This window comes from Neolamprologus brichardi, chromosome 18 (assembly GCF_056152115.1).
Source record: "Neolamprologus brichardi isolate AB-2024 chromosome 18, ASM5615211v1, whole genome shotgun sequence".
NCBI lineage: Eukaryota > Metazoa > Chordata > Actinopteri > Cichliformes > Cichlidae > Neolamprologus > Neolamprologus brichardi.
In genome coordinates, this window is record NC_142121.1 from 25,264,611 (window position 1) to 25,284,182 (window position 19,572).

Genomic DNA, 19,572 nt, shown 5'->3' on the forward strand with positions numbered 1-19,572 from the left:
AAAGATGCCCTTGTGGAACACATTTTGAAAGTGTCTTTGTGGAAAACTTACAATGCAACATAATGTTATGTTATACATTCAAGAGAGAAACATGCCGCACCATGTCTGGAAAGCATCAGTCGTTCTTTAAGGAGGCAGGGATCAACAAATGCCACAAAAATGTCCTGTATGTGTCTGTTAACATTTTCTCTTTTTTTTTTATCTTCCTTGTGTTGTCACAGTTACTTTGCTGGACTCAATGTCAGCTTTGGCCGACCTGGGCTGGGAGGCTTATCCTAATGAGGGGGTGAGTACCTGCAGTGTGCAACACACACACACATGGATATATATGATCTGGCACAAAATAAGATCTGATGGCATGTTATGTTGGCTTGCATTATTTCAGGGGAAGAGGCAAGGACTCAAAGCTAGCAGGAGGACTGGAGTGTGTGTTTTAGAGAGCACTGGGTTCATAAGCAGTCCTTGCTAAATCGGGAGTTTTCAGTGGGAATTTACAAATTATTTCTGCTACGCTGAAAACGCTGTGGTGCTGGAGCCTGCATTTATTACAGGCTGCGATTTTTGGGATGGAGTGAAGGGACACGATGGGGAGAGTAAATATTCCTACATAAGAGGAGATGGCATATGCATCCTAGTGTTTCTGCATTGTGTACATGTGCCTGCAGGGTGGGTGTGTTGCATAACTAGACTTTCTTGGTCATGGGGGACCACGGGAGTTTGGAGTGCAGCTATCATGAATCAGAGCAGTGAGAAGAGGAAGAGCATATTGAGGAAGAATGAAGAAGTGCATTCAATAGAGCGGATTCTGTATGTCACTGTAGTGCAGGGGCTGTTGAATGGCACTGAATTAATTCTATTTCCTCTTGAGTCACACTTCTCTCTCGCTCGTCTTCCCTCTCCACTATTCAGCATCAGTGTGTTAAATTGCAGGATGCCACACGCGGTTTCATGGTTGTGTGAAGTGGAGAGGCAGCTGATGTGTGCAGAGCCAGGCAAAGTTGTTTTCTCAGGCAATCAAGGGTTTCGAGTTCGCTTAATTGAAATGCTCTTATTGTGCGGTCATATTGTAGATGTTTGTGGATGTTTTTATTTTTTTTGCGGTCCCTGCAGAAAGAGCAGAATGTGTTCCATCTGTGGCTAAACTAAGCAGGTCAATCTAATTTAAGTTACTTTTATTGAATATGTAGTTCAGGTTGGGGTGAACACGTGTTGTTAGTTTACCCTCAAAGAAATGTGTTGGCTGGAAAGTGAAGCGTACCCCATCCTGAATGTCTTTTTTTCATGGACTGTCAGATGGGGAGACGCTGGTCTCCACACAATACCTCTGAGAAATAAATACTATAAATATAGCCTCCTTTTATCCACCCGAGACTTTGCAAAAATAAAAGTGTTTAGAGTCTTTGCTTTTTATCAGCTTCTTTAATCAGATCACGGAAATTAGTTTGTAAAATCTTTTGCTTTCATTGCCCATCTCATGCGGTCGTTTGATACACGGAGCCGACGTTATCTCCCACCTGGATCGCTCTTTTTCATCTGGTAATTTAAGAAAATATACAAGTTTCTACAGTGAGCTATGATGTTGCCACAAAATGAAAAATCTATTCTTTATTGACGTTTGAGGGTAATCAGGTACAGAGCAAATAAAAGGGAGTGCAACTGAAGGACTCCTCAAAAATTAAAAAACGAGAGACTTGCAAAGTGTAAAAACTATAAATCACCCGAAATTTTACAGTTTAATTGTGGCAAACTTTTATAATTGATAAAAGTCATTTTATCTGAATCCTCTGCCTCACATTACTTTTCATCCCACTTTGTTACTTGTTTTAATCGGTTTTCTGTTTTTTCTAAATTTGTTTGGTTGAGAAAAACTTTTAAGGCAGGCTATGGGCCAAATTACTACTTTAAACCTTTTAGCCCAAAGTTTTACAGTTGCTGAATCTTTACTTTTCTATTTCATTGTGATGGTCCTTGGAGTAAAAAATGCATTTACCTTGCCACCTATCCTCAGGGAAACCAATACGTCAGCACTGTTTAAGTCTTCACAGTAGCTCCTGGCACAGTTTGGCCTTCTACTGGAATTCTTACAAGATCCAATAAAGCTAAAAATTTCTTGCAACAAGATGTTACTGCTTGCAATTTCTGCACAATTCAAGTCATGGACTGTATCTCTATTTGTAAAGCTGCAAACTATCTATTTAATTTTTTCAGCTGGTGGCATTCAACATAAAAAAAAACAGTATAGAGACCAACAAGGGCTGCCAATCGTGCTGGCAAAAGTGCTGTTTGTTTATGATGATTCTGCATATGTCTAAAAATGAATGTCGTAAAGATTTACTAACTTGTGTAGAAGAGAAGTAATAGAGCGATAAGAGACTCGGAGAGGAGAGAAAATGTGCAAGGATGGTGAGAATGCCTTGTGTTTTATATCAGGGGGATTATCTAGTTGACCTTTAAGCTTTAAACCTGAGGATTATTCTCAGTGAGAGGCAATTCCCACCAATATCAAGCCAACGTCTACCTGAATTAGTCCAAAATCACACTTGACCCTCACGGGTCACGCTTAATCCGAGCCGTGCAGGGCCGGATGTGTCTGAGACTGAGTGGAGCGACCCATTTCTGTCACCACAAAGCAGTGAGGGACACAAAACAGATATGTCTTAATGATGTTTGAAAATGGGAGGCCCAACTGCCTCTCGGCTTCCCCAGAGGCTCCCCAGCCCTCACTGGTCCCCTGCCATTTTTTCTCAACTTTTTATCCCCTACCCTGTCATTTGTCTTTCTTTTTTTTTTTCTCCCCCTCGCTAAGCCAGAGCTTGTTCCAGAGTTTGGCGGCCAATTATGTCCTCATAGGTGTACCCATCAGATGATTGCAGAAGGAGGGATGTTATGTTAAGCCGGTGAATGGTTGAACCTAAACGTTGAGCCGACGTCTCTGCTTCACTTCAAAGCAATCAAGCTGGCTCTGCGCTGATTGGCCGAGGTGATTAAGAGTTCAGGGAGCAGGGTTTCGATTTGAGCCAACAAAGCCCTGGCAATAGTTATAAGTTGTGTGTGCATGTGTGTTTGTGTTTGTGCACTTGCGTCTTAAACAAGATAGCTGAAACCCTTGAGCCTATCCCAACGTTTCCTCAGTTGTATTTTTAGGAGACTTCCTCTCAGTTGTGTGACGTATCTGTATCATTAGCAAATTAGCAAAGCCCGGTTGTTCTCAACTTCCTAAGCACACCTGCGTCTCACACCCGGCAGAAGTGACAACGAGCAGACTTTGCGAGCAGGGAAATAAGTTGCTCAACAGGAAGTGGCAGCAATCCAGCCACTCCAATCTCTGCCTACAAAGAAATAAACAAAGACATTATAAAGCCCTTTTTATCCCTCAATGACTATTCCCATAAATGCTTTAATCACCCCTCCCCGGGGACTCAGCTTTGTGTGTTTGTGTGGGTGGGTATGTGTGACCGTCCTGTGATGTCCGACTGGTCTCCGCTCTGCACAGATGGATCTATTTAGCTGCCAGTCGTGCCTGTTATTTACCAACATTCATTCCTCTCTCTCCCTCTTTCTCTCACCGTCTTTCTTCATTTTCTTTCCTCCCTCAGTCTTACGTTTTTGTTCTTTCAGTTGAATCGAGTGCAGCTGATCACAGCGAGTCTCAGCCGCTGCGTTTGTAAAATCGGCGAGCAGTAATACATCCTTTATGCTGTGTATAATCTCCAAACTCTTAACTGCCTGTCAGGGACATTTGTGTCAGCTGACTGTAGCATCTTAAATAATCCTCTGCCTCTTCTTCTTCTTTTTCTTCTTATTCTCTTGTTTTCTTCTTCTTCTTCGAATTTCTCTGTCTGCTGAAGTACTGTTAAGGTTAGGATCAAGAGAGAGCTGGTTTTGTTCAAGCTCCAATTCATACACAGTAGAAGAGGCTGTGGAGATTAAAAGCATCTGAGTGCACAGGAGAGCAGGCGAGTGAGCGCAAATGTGTGTGAGAATGTGTGTTTTTATGTGGCTCTGTTTTAGTGCTCAGGACTTCGAGGTGAAATGCGTCAGGCTTTTGCCGGTTGTTGGGCTGTCACATCAGATTAACCTCAAGAATTCAACCTCAGCTTGGACTTCGCTTGTCTGAAAGTTTCTCTTTGCATTTTTGCTGCTTACTCGGCTCTTTCCTTGCCCGTCTCTTCTTTATTTCTCTGGACTTTTGGGACATGTCAGAGATAATTGGTGTTTACCTTGGTGGGTCGTGGTCTGGGTCCACTGTTGTTTGATTTTGCACAGGTTAGCGTATTTGTGTATACTGTAGTACGGTGTAACATGGCTGGGTAACGAGAACATGTAAGGAACTCTGTGCTCGTCACTCTGGAGCTTAAAGGCTTCAGCCTTTAGATGATGACAGGAGTTTAGAACAAAGACGGTGGTCTCTTCGTTCCTAGCCACAAACTAGAGCCTATCCAGTTTGTGTGTGTGTGTGTGTGTGTGTGTGTGTGTGTGTGTGTGTGTGTGTGTGTGTGTGTGTGTGTGTGTGTGTGTGAAAGAAAATTGAGTTAGCGTCCTCTTGAATGGATCAGATATCTTGAGACACTGAAACCACATTGGTTTATTTTCCTTTTCTTTAAGGAATAAAAATGTTCTTTTTCTTTGTGTGTCTGTCTGAGAGTGGTATACGCATGTGGGTGCTTGTCTATGTGTGAGTAGATAGAAATGTTTTCCTGCTCATGCGAGAAGTGTTCTCAATTACAGCCGTAGTCAGAAGTGGAAACAGATGGTAGTAGATGATGGGAGACAAAGTAGCTCTGTCCTACCTACTCCTTCTCTTTCTCCTTCTCTGTCTTTCTCTCTCTCTCTCTCTCTGCACGTCTCGCACACGTCTACCTCTTAAGCGTTAAATCGCCCGTTCACTTCAGGAAAAACATACCCACTTTGCGAACACGTGCAGCATAGACAAAGACAGTCCTTCAGTGATCTTGACACACATCATCACTCATAGTCACCCATACATGAAAACAGAACTTGCAGAGCAGTGTTGCTTTGCACTAAACCACAGTTCATTGAACTTAGACCCAGTTTCCCTGTAACCGGTCTTTAAACTGAGATCCTCTTTGTCCACGCGCTAACGATGAAAGGGAGGGGTGCTGTTGTCAGCCTGGGCCCAGTGCTGCTGAGCGTCACCCTGACTCAGTTTCCTTGCTCTTTGATTTGAAATTTATGTTTTAGTTAAAGAGATTTCCCCTTTAACACAAATACTTCTCAGCAGCCCTCATCACTTCTCTTTTCCTTCCTCCATCCCCTCATCACTCATCCACTTACTCCCCCTTTCACTCTCTCTTCCTTTATTCTTCCCTCCCTCTTCTCTGGAGCTTCATGCAATTTTTCTCCTTTTACCCTAATTCTTTCTTTGCCCCCAAGCTAAATAATTTAATTATTTTACTATGCAATGTCCCAAATATGCTCGAAAAAGCTAAACTAGCAAATAAAAACGTCATTATAAATCATCTCTATTTACCTCCTGTTTCTTATTCTCAGTGGGAGGAGATCAGTGTCATGGATGAGAGGAATACCCCGATGAGGACCTACCAGGTGTGTAACGTCATGGAAGCCAACCAAAACAACTGGCTGAGAACGCGCCACATCAGCCGGGAAGAAGCGCAGCGCGTCCACATTGAGATCAAATTCACCCTAAGAGACTGTAACAGTCTACCCGGGGTCCCTGGTACCTGCAAAGAGGTTTGCATCACACAAGCATAATACACAAGCAAGCTTCATAAACACATGATCAGCATGTGGGCTTTTCTGTTAGATAACAAATGCCGATGCAGCTGGTGTGTGTGTTTGTGTTTAAGGCCTCCTGTTGCATTTATGCTGCTCGTTTGCCTACTCGTCCTGAGCAAAACATTGAGTGTTGATAGGCTCCATGGCTTCTGCTGTGTAGCTGTCTGCTCTTTGAAATATTTTTGGTGTAAAGTAAGAAGAAAAAAGAATACATTTCCTTAGTGGTTTTTTTTTTTTTTTTAGATCAATAGCACACGGGTAAATTATATTTCAAGTTGAGTGGTTTTTTGTTTGCAGTTGTTTGCACTCCCGCAGAATATTCTCTGACTATCCACTGTGCTCGGCAGCATTTGCAGCGTCTTCTTTAACTCCTCAAATGTGTGACTTAGTAGATACATCTTAATTAGACCACTAAGTAGATCATTTACAAATTAGACACATTAAATGCAGTTTATTTATTGCTGTGCTGTGAACTGTATGAATGGAAGCACATTTAAGGCATATTTAATACCATCGCTTTTCCTGTTCTTATATGAAGGTTGTTAACATGTGTATTATCAACAGGTCTGTCAAAAGGAGGTGTGTGTAATCTAGTTACTGTAATGTAGTTAAAAAATACAAAAGAACTTATTTTTCATCCGTTTCCAGTCAGAATACTAAACACAAACAGGGAAACACAGAAAAATAACACGAAGCAATAGCTGGAGAATAAATCAAAGTTTATTCTACAGGCTTTTTTTGTTCTTTTTATTAGTCTTTTTCCCGCCCTCCATTCTCTTATAACACTGCCCTGTTCCGTATACATTTCAATTCGTCTGTCCCTTATATGCCTTTCAGTCTTACTACATCTCTAGAATAAATAATGGGCTTAATGTGACAGTTTAGAGCTGCGCTCTCATGAAGCTGCAGACAGCGTTGCTGACTTTCAATCCAGACAGATGCACTGAGATACGGAGACAAGCTGCTGAAGAGCTGTAGAACAGTGGATGCCTTGTTAAAATTTCACATTGGATGGACCTGCTCATACTTTTTATCTGTCTCGGTTAACTGTGCGTCGTTCTGTCTTGTGTGGGATCTTTGATTTTTACTGCCTGAAAACTGTTTGTTTTTGCAGACATTCAACATGTACTACTATGAGTCCAACAATGCAAACCTGTGGTTCATTAAGGAAAGTCAGTACATCAAAATTGACACTATTGCTGCAGATGAGAGCTTTACACAGGTATGGATACTCACACAGAGAGAGCATAAGAACACTTTCAATTGCTTTCAGTTTGCTAAAGATTGCATTATCCCATTCACCAAACTCACATGTAAAATATATCTTTTCTTCACAGGTGGACGTTGGCGACCGTGTCATGAAGCTAAACACGGAAGTGCGGACCATCAACAACTTGAGTAAAAAGGGTTTCTACTTGGCCTTCCAGGACCTGGGCGCCTGCATTGCTCTGGTCTCCGTGAGGGTCTTCTACAAGAAATGTCCACTCACTGTGCTAAATTTGGCCCAGTTTCCTGACACAATAACGGGTGGAGAAACGGCACTGGTTGAGGTGCATGGTGTGTGTGTGAACGCCTCTGAGGAGTTTGAGCCTCCCAAGATGTACTGCAGTGCAGACGGCGGATGGCTGGTTCCCATCGGGAGGTGCGTGTGCAAACCAGGCTTCGAGGAGAACAAGGACATGTGCCAACGTGAGTGGGGCTGGGGTCCTCAGGCATGTAGGGGACAAAATGTAAGCGTGCAAGTGTTTGTGCATTTGTGTGGGAGAGACAGAGACAGGACAAATGAGGAAAAAGTGTGGTGCTGACATGTTTTGGTGATTAATTCAATTCAGTTCAAGTAATTTGTATTTATATAGCAGCAAATCACGACAAGGTTTCCTTAGGGTGCTTTATATTGTAAAGTAAAGACCATACAATAATACAAAGAACACCCCGACAATCAGATGACCTTTATGAGCAAGCGCTTTCACGACAGAGGGAATGAAAAACTCCCTTTTAGCAGAAAGACACTTCCAGCTGAACCAGCCTCATGGAGGGGCACCTCTGCCTTTGGCTGTGAGTGGAGGAAGACAGGACAAAGACACACTGTGGAAGACAGACAGAGATTAATAATAACTAATGATTAAATGCAGAGAGATGTGTCTGTCTCCCGAATCCAAACTGGGAGCTGTTCCACAGAAGAGAAGCCTGAAAGCTGAAGGCTCTGCCTCCCGTTCTACTTTTAAATACTCTAGGAATAACAAGTAAGCCTGCAGTCTATGAGTGAAGTGCTCTAATGGGGGTGATACGGTACTATGAGGTCTTTAAGATAAGATGGGGCCTGATTATTCAAAACCTTGTAAACAATGAGAATTCTACATTTAAAAGAGAGCCAATAAAGAAAAGCCAGTTTGGTAGAAGTATGCTCTCTCTCTTTCTAGTCCCTGTCTGCACTCTCGCTGCACCATTTTGCTGCTACTTTCAGTCCCAACTTTTTTGAGACACGCTGCTGCCATCAAATTCAAAATAAGCTCATATTTTTCCCAAAACACTGAAGTATCTCACTTTCAAAGGTTGTACTGTGAGTAGTTTTAAAAGATTTGCAGTTTATTTTATTGTTTTTATTCACATTTTTCACAGTGTCCCCACTTTTTTGGAAGTGGTGTTGTGTATAAAAGTGTGTACATATCTACGTGGCTGCCTCTGCGTGCAGATGCACTGTAGTGAATTTTGCAGTGAAACAGAGGATGGAATGACAATGACTCTATGTATTTAGGTTAGGGACACACTTTGTGTGAATGTGTTTTTTTTTTAACTGCATGTGTGTGCGTGTGTGTGTCATCCTTCCCAATACAGCGAAAACAGCTTTTGTAGAGGAAAGAGTAGAAGTTGCTTTAAGGCATCTCCTCTTTTGTGTGTGTGAGTGTGTGTGTCTGACAGAGCTGAACGTCTCATTTTCCCTTCTCAAGTAGAGGCGAGCAGTATGAGTGTGTGTGAGAAACTGCTTATTGATGTGTGTTGTGTTGCAGGAGGGGAGGAAAAGGTATGCCTTAGGAAGCAGATTATTGAGTTGTAAAACTCCCCAGATGGTGTGTGCAGCATGTGTGAGTTTGTGTGTACATACTGTGCATGCATGCGTTTGAGTGAGCATGCTGTATTAAGCTCATGCTGTCACCTGTCCCTACGGGCTCACTTCCTCGCCGAAAAGAAAATGGAATCGTAGATATCCATCACTGCAGACTTGAAATCGGTGCGCATAATGCAATTTCAGTTGTTTGGGAGAAGCAGCAGCCAAGACGCCCAGAAAACTTGGCAGTTGGGCCTTAGAGACAAGTGAATAAGAACAAGCTGTACTCTGCAGTTTGCAGACTGGTAATGTGCGCAGATTGTGGCAGAACTCGAGCTGCATCTCAATCATGAAACGCAGACTGTTGAGCTACATGCCTGTCTTGTAAACGTACACGCTGTAGTTATTTGACAGGCGAGCTAGCTGGCAGATGTTTACACTACTCAGGTCTTTGTCACAGTACTAAAAACTATTTAAAGTCAGTCTGACACAGCAGGGTGCTTGACCTCAGTGATCTCCATGACCTCGTCGGCCAGATTCTTGACTCTTCTCACTCCAGAGAGAATAAATCGAGTAATAAAGGAGCATTTAACAAGCTAGCTTAAACTCTAAAGTCTAAACAGTCTAGCTTTTGTGTGCGCACGTATGTTTGTGTGCTGCAATTGTGTGGAAAGGTAATGATGGAGTCTTATTGACAGTCTGAGGTCACATGTCAGGAAATATATACGGCCCATGTCTAATAGGTTAGGGTCACCAGAGATGCAGGGAAAACAGGTGTCCACTGCGTTCAACATGGGAAGGAAAGCCAGGTTTCTGTATTCAGTTCATATGTAGCAATTATTCTGGGAACAAAAAGAAATAAATAAATAAACATTTTCAATAGATTTTAATTCCTTTGTGGTGAATTGAATCTTCCCACCCGCAGGGATGTCTGCGCCACCTACTCGGTATTAGGAAAAACATTTTTTGTAGGATCATGGGGAGGATTTGCATAGCAATGAAATTTCCTCATACAGCAGGAGAATTCGCTGTCCCACCAGTGTCAGCCAAACATATCAGCCAAACATAATAATGCCAAAAATTCACTCCCTGGAAACCAGCTTTCTTTTGTTTTAAATAACTTTGTGCCTGTGCTGCGTTTGCATGAACATGCTTCTATTTTCAGACTATCACCTTACCTTGTCAGAATTCACTTAGCCAGCTAATGCGGCTGCATCCGTAATCAGCCTCATTTTAGCAAGCGGATTCACAAAAGACATGAGAGGACACACAACAACAAAAACCTACATCAACTCAGTATGTTGCACTTTAATGTGTTCCTGAGAGAACAACAGGCAGGCTTTTAAAGGGTCCTCTCAGCGCTCTGCATCAGCTCCAAACAAAAGGTTCCTGGCCTGAAACAGTCTGGAGGTCTGGAGGTCTTCCATAGGGAAAACACACTCTGCTAATGCATTTAAATCATCCGCTCCCGTTTGCTGTCACACAAAGAGATGAAGAGGTGAGGTTCGGGGGGAGAGCTTCAGGAGGGCATTTTGTAATTGTCATTGTAGCACAAGTGAGCGAGCCATTTAATGGATGTCTTCAATTCTCTCCTTCCTTCTTGTTCCTTTTCTTTGCTTGTTTTTTTTTTTTCTTTTCTACCATTTAGCACCTTTGACATTCACCGTTATCGTCCTGTGTTCTCTGTGAATCTTTTCCTTGTCTTTGGCTTCTCTTTCTCTCTCTGTCATTCTTTCCCTCTGCCTTCCTTTCTCTTTGTTTTTCTGCCTTTTCTTTCTCACGGTGCAAAGCGCTAATGGAATCATTACTAGCCCCTCTGTGTTAGACAACCACCAGGCACCTCCAATTACAGCTTTTTTTCACAGTTTCTGTCTCTTTCCCCTCCCCTTGTCGATTTTCTAACCTTTTTTGCGATGTCTCCTTCTATTATGGGACTGTTCTCCACCTCTCGTTTTCGACAAGCCACCCATTTTGCTCCCCACCCGCCTCCTCTGCCATTGTCTTCTTTTTTTTTTCCTCCACCTCACCATTTTTCTTTCTGTCTCACTTCTCCTCCTAGCAGCCCTTATCTCCTCTGTCTGCACTTGTTAAACATTTATAGATCATGGGTTCATCTTTCTCTCCTTCCCTTTTCCAACCCAATGCTTCCCGTTCCCCGGAGAGAGTGTGAAGCTAAGTGTGTTTAAATGTATGGATGTGTATGTTTTGATCTTGTTAATCGAGGGCACTGTGCTAGATTAAATCCGACGGGTTGTTTCATGACATATAAGGGGAAATACATCCAGGTCCAGGATAAACAGCACACATATCAACAGACTGTGGAATGGGATACAGCGGTATTCATGGGAAATGTGGTCTTAATTTTGAATAACATAAGCAAAAACAAACCACGAGGTTGAGATGTAAACAGTCTTCTGTCATCTTGATATATTTTTACTGAGTTATCATAATTAATGCGACAGTGATGATATATGACTCCATGTTCTTTTTATTGCCTGGAAATCTCATTAAAGGACCAAAACAAATTAACGGTAATGCTTTTTGGCTTTTGCTAACTTGCCTGTGGCACTCACTCTTATCCAGTCCTATTAAAGACAGTCATTAAAATCAGGGACAAAGATTTATTTGCTTTACTATTACAGGTCGAATAATTTCTTCCTTGACCTTCTGTTTCTGAGAAAGACCCAAAAAGACAATACTTTTAGATGTATCAACCTTTCAAAGAAATTTCTTTCAAAAGTCCCTGGAACTTTTTTTTTTCATAGACTAAATTATTCTATGTTGTGATAACCAATACAATGAATGAAAGTTTAGTCTTGATTGTTCATTCTTGAAGACGCTGTCTTATACCCCCTCTAATTTTTTTTTAAATAAGAAACTTATGGGGCTTTTGATATAAAGTTTAAAAACAGAAGGGACCATCTACCAAGAAGGAACTGACTAACCTTTAGTACTGACCTGGATCACCTTCATTAAAAATTTTGATTCATGTTACTGGCTATGGCAGTAGATGCACTTTGCTAATGCCATTAGTTGTGTTTTCAGCCATGCACTAAAAGCAGTGTTACTGCAATGGCCTTTAACTCCTTTGCTCAGTCTCAAGAAATCATACTCATCTGCTTTGTCACTACTGAAGTTGCATAATCGCCCTCTCTCCCCTTCTCTCCCTCCGTGTAGCTTTTGCACTACCTTGTCAGTTCAACTCCGTCTCTCTCCACCCCATGCAGAAGCCTCCGTCTGCGTAGCCAAAGGCCCGCTCCTCCACTCCCTCCTCTTTCCTTCCCCTGCTTTCTTTATTCTATGTGCCTTTGTCTCTTGTGCATTCTAGTCCTGCTCGCCCTCTCTGTTTCCGTCTGCCACTGTTTTCTTCTATCCCCTCTATTTTCACTGCATACTCCCTTGCCCTCTCCTGTTGTCTCTGTCTTTCATAGCTAGTAGGGGATGTAGTGAATACTCCTCTCCAACCTCTCCTGCTTTAAGCCCTAGGGGTACATGCTGAAGGGCAGGAGCGTGTGTGGGTGTGTATGTATGTAGCTGTGTCACCTACGTGTGCGCTCGTGTGTTCTGTCCTTCTCTGTGGGTCTGACAGCACCAATTAATGCCTCAGATGTGGAGAGATGGAGGAGACGGATTGAAGGAGGGCAGACACATGTCACCTCAACACAAGTTTTCCTCCCTTCCTCTTCTCTCCTTCTTTCTGAGCTGAAAATAATATGGGTCAGCATCACACGTCTTTCCGTCCACTTGTCTGATAGTCCTTTTTTCCCCCTTTTTCTTATTCATTTGCTTTTTCGATGCTGCCATGAAGTAGTTTACAAGAGGAACTTTTCAAAGTAACACCACATTCCTCATACTGATTCCACTCAGCTCTCCTGCTGTTCTTTTCACTTCTCCAATTGGATCGAAACCAAAGCGCGAAATACTGAGGAACGAGACCAATGTGCATCTGATTTGGTGTGAATTATCTGATCGCTTATCACTACAGAGATACTGGGTTGCTACACAGAATATTTTAATAGTTAGACTCATTAATAAAAGAGTATAAACTGTTTAACTTAGCATAAAGACTGAAAAATAATCAAAGATAATAAAATCCCCTACACGAGCTTCTCAAACTCAACAAATAACTTGTTATATCTCTTAATGCACCACTTCAAAAGCCTATCCCAGGTGTCCTGGGGGTTACAGTGGATGGATGGATGGATGGATTTCTTACAATCAATGCATAAATAAAACAGTGAAACATACAGAGTGTTATGTAGGTGGTAGCTTTTGTGTGTGTGTGTTTATGTGTGTGCGCATGTGTATGCCGAAAGCTCAGTAGGAAACCTACCTCTTTTTTCTTATTCCCTCTACCCTCAACAGCAGAAGAGTGGGTGTGTGTGCATGTGTGAATGGCTAATGTGGACAGTTGAAGCAGTGGGTAAAGCAAGCATTTTATTTTGATCAGATACAGACTTTTGAAGGTCAAGAGCTCCCTACTGTATGTTATGTCTCACACACATGTACACACACAAACACACACACACACCTCTTATTTCATTGCTGTTCTCGTGCTGGCAGCTCGGGGAGCTTGAGAGCATGTAGGTGTGGATAGAAAGGTAGTGGGCGGCTAACAGAAGGATTTAGACAGCTAGTCAGAAGATTTTTGTGTGCATACAGTATATGAAGTGTACGTGTGCACGCTGCTGCAAGCTACTGAAGTGTTAGGAAGCAGGGTGTTATTACGATCCAGATGTTCTTAAAGGACAAACGGATACATGTGCCAAGTGGAGGCCAGTTTTCTGTCCCTCTACCTGTCTGTGCGAGTGCGTGCCTTTCTGCTGCACTGGCTGTCTGACTTCCCTGTTCATTTATTTGGTTAATGACAGCCACATTTTCCTTCATTACTCCTTTATTCTCCTTTATCTCCTCTCTCTCACATGTCCCTCCTTAACTCCATCCCTTTTCCCCTCTCCCTCTTTCTCATCTCCTCTCTTTTGTGTTTGAATAAATGACACGAAATCACAAAGGCTTAGGCTCTCGCTATATCCTCCATACACACGTAGTCCCCATCTACATACCCACACAACACTGACCCAGATAATGTCTATTCATGCACAGTCGCAAAGCTCTTCTTCTGCGATGGCTGATCACTCGCCACACTTAAGACGAGCTGCCAAATGCCACCTTAACACCAAGGTGGCGTTTGTGCCTTTTGAAGCAACAAAACCAGAGGACACAAAGGTGGCTTTGAAGTGACGGGACATTGTATAGCTGAGTCTGGTGCAGTGGGTTGAACCGTGTGAACAAACCCTAAGAGGAAAAGAGAAAAAGCAGGCCAAGGACTGAGAAACTGTTAACGCATGTTTCAACTCTTCACGTCCTTATTTAGCACTATTCCCCACAGACGGAAGCAGTGAGAGAGAGAGGAGAGGTATAGAGGGGAGAGTGTGTTTCCTTTGGGTACAGTTCCCATTAATTGGCATCTTCCATATGCCGTTGAGTTCCAGTTAGGGATAAACATGTGCGCACTCATGGGAAAGCTCATAATTTTCACATTTCTATGGTCTCGAATCAGTCTCCAGTTTTCTCAGTTTAAAATCAAAGGCGCCTGCATGTAGCCAGTGGGTTTGTTGAACAGGAAGCACAAGAACAGGAAGGCGGCCATTGACCCTTTCCCCTCATCCCTCCCTCTTTCTCTTTCTAGTTTATGGATTACTTCCAGATGTACGATCAGCCTGTCAGGTTGATAGGTCTGGCAATGCACAGGCCTGGTTGTTCAGCTCCAGTGTACAGATGTAGTTCAATTCGCTGCTGCTTTTCTATTTATTACAGCTGTGCTATTGTTTCACAGCCAGAAGGTAACATTCACAAAGATTCCAAATGACTTTTCAGCTGCAGCGTTAGACGGAACAAAGAGCAAGAACAAAGCGCATAGTTACATCATTAATTTTCTCTTTGTTATAAATATTGCTTTCCAGACCAGCTGCTGCAGTGGTATAGGTAGAATTTTTCAGCGATGGCTGTAGGCTTGAAGGACGCCTTGTCTAGGTAGTAAAAACAGTTTACTGGAAATGATTTGCCTTTTTCTGGGAAGAGATGCGAGGCAAAGAATTTGCAGAGAGAGGTGAATGTCAGTGGTCTGAAAAGGAGAACTCAGTATTTTTTGCCTGCTTGTCAACATTAAGAAAAAAATACTTTTTCATGGAGTCTTGGCAAAGCTGGATACAAAGACATTACTGTCTTACACCATTTACTAGAGTTTCTAAAAGTCAAATAAGAAGTAGAGCCTTCAGCTATCAGGCCACCCTCCTGAAAGAGACACTTTACTTTTAAGATTAGGCATAAAACTATATTTAGTAATACATTCCTTATCGTGATAGTTAGGGCTAGATCCGGTGACCTGAACATCCCTGCAAAAGGTTTAGGCTGCACTGGAGGTGTGTGTTTATTACTGTGTTTAAACACTCCCTCCCATAGTGTGTCTATTATCCTGTCTCCTTCTGGTCACACCCAACTGGCCGTCACAGCAAATTGGTGTCCGTCCCTGAGTCTGGTCCTTCCACAATGTCAAAGGAGCTTGCAAAGAAAAGCGTCTGGACTTCTTTAAGTTACTTGAAGACGTTTCACCTCTCATCCGAGAAGCTTCTTCAGTTTTAAGGTCAAATGGTGGAAGCTTAGAACTGAAGAAGCTTCTCGGATGAGAGGTGAAACGTCTTCAAGTAACTTAAAGAAGTCCAGACGCTTTTCTTTGCAAGCTCCTTTGACTACGATGACCTGGATGACTGAGAACCTTCACAGACACGTCCTTCCACAATCTTTTTTCTGTTAAAATGGAGTTTTTCCTTCCCTCTATCCCCATGCAGTTGCTCATAGGGGTCATGTGATCATTGGAGTTTCTTTCTTAAAGTGCTTTGAGGGGACTGTTGTTGTAAAGTGGTGCTACATATTGTAAATGAAGCTGAATTGAACTCTAAACTTTCTGTGTGACTAAATGAGAACGCTACATGATAGATCCTCCATGAACCTCTAGAACTTACCCAATAATCACACCTAAATGTTTTTGTCGATATTATAGCTGATCAAGTTTTGAAAAACTTCAGTATATCGTGTGCACATAGCAAGCTTGCTATGCTAAACTTCTAACGGTGTCTGTTTGTCTATTCTATTTTCCAAGAGCAACAAGGACAACCCAAGGACACTGTTTCGTTGTACTGGTGAATGTATTATAGGTTCTAAAGAATTATTGTTGAAGAACAAGAGACTAACATCTCCAAACAAACAAACTGCAAACATACAATTTGAGTCTAAATCATTTAAATTAGGCTGAAAATAGCAGCATGAATCACAGAGTCCTCTCCTTATGGCTTCTTGCCACCCAGCTGCATTCCCATGCTAAAAGGACGTCATTTAGGTCTACGAGTGTCATTAGCTTTCAAGGCTGCTTCATTTGTTGATCTGGCCGGAGATCTAATTGTTTTGTCGATATTTATTCAGATAAAAAGCTTCTGCAGGACTGAATTGAGCATTTTTTTGTAATGTAAAACATGCATTGGTATTTTTCCCGTGGCAACCTTGACTTGCTTTACCTTGAGTAAGGGGCATACACATAGTAAGGGGATGTATTTATGGAACACTTTACTCTTAACCAGGCAACTCTTTATCTCTCAGATATAGATTGAAGCACAGACACACACACACAGAGAAATAGAGGTATCATAAATAAGCACACACTTAGAAACTAACTCTAAATACTTTTTTTGATCCAGTGTGACCTTGAGGAAGGCAGGAAGCTTAAACATTGTTTTTCTGCTGCTTTAGTGTTAGCTCTTTCTAAATCCTAACCATGTTGCGGTCTTCAACTTTGAAAGAGATTGAAACATACAAGTGCAAATTTGTGCTATCTCAATTCGATTTGCTGCGAGTTTGGCTGACAAAGTCATCCACTGCCCACACACAGATTAAAGGCAGTGAAAATATGGCGTCCCACATGACAGGTACATCTGGCAGAGTGTGTTTATGACTGACACAGAGAAACAGCCACAGGGCTCTCCTTTCCTTGCCTGCCTCAGAAAATGAATTATTGAGAGTGATGAACTGAAAATAACGTGGATGAGTAAAGGAGGCTCACTGCCCCTCCTACACACACTCTTCTGGTCACGGGGCCGGCCGATGTGGGCACGTTTACTGCCGTGTGTGTGTGTAATGTTTTAATGAAGACATTTAAGCTGCACGTGGCTACTGAGGCAAAAAGTTGTGTGTTAATAGTAAAAGTTTGTTCTTTGCGTGTGTTTTTGTGTCGGTCTGGTGGGCTTTGTTCAAAAGGAGATGCTGTGTTCCTACAGCCTTTTATCTTGATGGCAAAACAGACAGAAGAATAAGTTATTCAGACTGTGAGTCAAACTCCCAGCAGACTTCTATTGGCCTGTCATGCTTTCTCCCTCTCTTTCTTTCCGTCCCTCGCCCATGACCCCGCTCACACAGAAACACACATGCACCTGGGATCTATTTTATCTGTTTTTAGACGGCAAGATAATCACCCAGGCTCAAAATTAGCGTGCCATCATCTTGGGTTACCACTAGAAAAGTGCGTTTCTGTGTAGATGTGGTTTGCTTTAATTGTACTGAAATTGAGCTCTCTCTTTTTCGCTCTCTTTCCCTGATTTTTTTTTTCTTTTTTCTTTTTTTTTTTTTTGAGCGGTTTGTGTATGTGTGTGTGCCTGTCAGCGAGAGAGTAAATATTTGTGCAAGAGCTCTGGAGAAGGTCAGGGTCAAAGTATGACAGACAGCCCACTGGGAAATAAAGACACACATACATACGCGGCCTTTCTTTTGCTCTCTCACTCTCTCTCTCTGACACACACACACACACACACACACACACAATGAGAATCAAATAGAGATGGTGAGAATGGAAGTAAAACATAAGTAGACAGACAGTGGGGGACACAGAAAGTTAGAGAAAAACAGAAACAAAGAAAGGCAGAAAAAAGACAGATATGGAGAGAATTAGGAAGAGAGAGAGGGCTCCATCCTGTAGTTCCCCTTGGCCGCTCTCAGTAATTGGCTGATGTCCAAGGGACAGAGAGTAGATCAGAAATCAGCCTGGGTGTACTCATGTGCTTCATGTACTGGACATCACAAACCATTTCATATCCACTGTGGTCTTGTGCCTTTATGCGCGCGCGTGTCAGAGAAGTTGTAAGACGCCCTAAATAGAGTAAGGGTCTGTCCAGAGGCATCAATCATAGAGGTCTATGGCTTCCATGTGGTCACGGCTCATGCCCGCTCTGCAAACATGTGATCCTAACTTGCCAGAGTCAGTTAAAAGCAACTGCTGCTATACATCATGTGCTTCCAAAGAAAACATCAGAGTTTTAAGAATAACCCCACTGTGAGCTTCACTCACATGTGTTGAGCAGTAGCAGCTGAACTGGGTGTCAGTAATGTAAACTCACTGTACACTAAAACCTCAAGGCCCGTGTCTTTAACAGCAGAGCATTTCCAGAACTGTCACTCACAGAGAACATATATGCTTCTGATTAATTATGAGGTGTTTTTCTATAAGCCATATCCCTCGTATTTCCGCACAGTCCTACATTTGTAAATAAATGGATTCTATCATAAACATCTTGGCAGCATTTTAACACCTTTTCTATGGTGGGATGGACTGTCTATACACATAGATTTTCATCTCATATGGCATTTCTTCATTTATTGTAATTATGCAGCTAAATGCATGTACAGCAAATATCCCTTGATGCTGGCGACGTCTGTTCTGTTTGTTTCCTATTTGCAATATATTGTTTTTTCCAGTAGCCTTTCCTGCTAGAACAAGTAAATCTCTCTGATGTTAAAATATCAGAGTCTGCAAATATTCGAATGAGTCATTAAAATGTATTTTTTTAGCGCACTGAATCCCAGTATGCTAGTGAACAAACATTCACGTTAGCATTGCTGTCAGCTTTAGTGTGTTTGCAAATGAGCCTATGCACTCTGCAATCCAACTTGTGGTTTGCCAATAATTTCATATAGATTTGTGTCAAACTTGACTTTAAAATAAGGCACATACCTTCTTTCTTTGGGATATTTCTTAACCCAGAATGCTTGCACAGGAATTGTGTGTTTGTGTGAGCGTGCATGTGTGGGGCAGGATTAGTAGTAATGGGGAATATTATGGTGTTAAATGTTGTTATGAACTCTGATTAAGGATTAGAGGATCTCAGCAGGGGGCTGGACTCTGGATGCTGACATCTCTATCTCACACTGATCTCCTCATTACTACACACACACATACACAGAGCTCCACACACACTTTACTTGGGTCTCTATAAACAGAGCTCTACACTGCACACAACACCTCATACGCTACTTCCACTTATTAACGTTTGAATTCACTTACGTCACCGGCACATTTTCAGTTAATAAAGTCACATGGGTTATGCTCCTCTGCCGCTGTTAAAAGGTACACACTCTTTGCTGTGCTCCAGTTAATCAATTAATCAAAATGATGTTTATATAGTGAAGCACCATTAAGCGTGTAATGGAACTGTGTATTTTATTCTGTGTATCACACGTTTGGTGTAAACCTGGCTCGATGGCCGCCATTTTTATTCATTTCTTTTTATTGCGCATAATTTTTTTCACGTATGCTATTTTTGCCCATCTTCCTGAGGTTTGTTTTGTGTGACAACAATGTCAGTTCGACCGAAAACACGTTTCACAGGCATGTACGCATGAACACAAACAAACCCACCTACAGATGTGACCCCGGTGGCCATAAAGGA

At 42.2% G+C, this 19,572-nt stretch overlaps 1 protein-coding gene across 2 annotated transcripts in view; it reads left to right on the forward strand.

The window, feature by feature from the left end:
- The window catches only part of epha4b (eph receptor A4b), a 78,279-nt gene that overhangs the window by 13,792 nt on the left and 44,915 nt on the right, over nt 1-19,572 (forward strand). For both annotated transcript variants that reach the window (XM_006786694.2, XM_087832394.1), the window contains exons 2-5: nt 222-286; nt 5,512-5,712; nt 6,872-6,979; nt 7,095-7,446. In XM_006786694.2, coding sequence (XP_006786757.2) covers nt 222-286; nt 5,512-5,712; nt 6,872-6,979; nt 7,095-7,446 — 726 coding nt within the window. The remainder of the gene's footprint in view (nt 1-221; nt 287-5,511; nt 5,713-6,871; nt 6,980-7,094; nt 7,447-19,572) is intronic.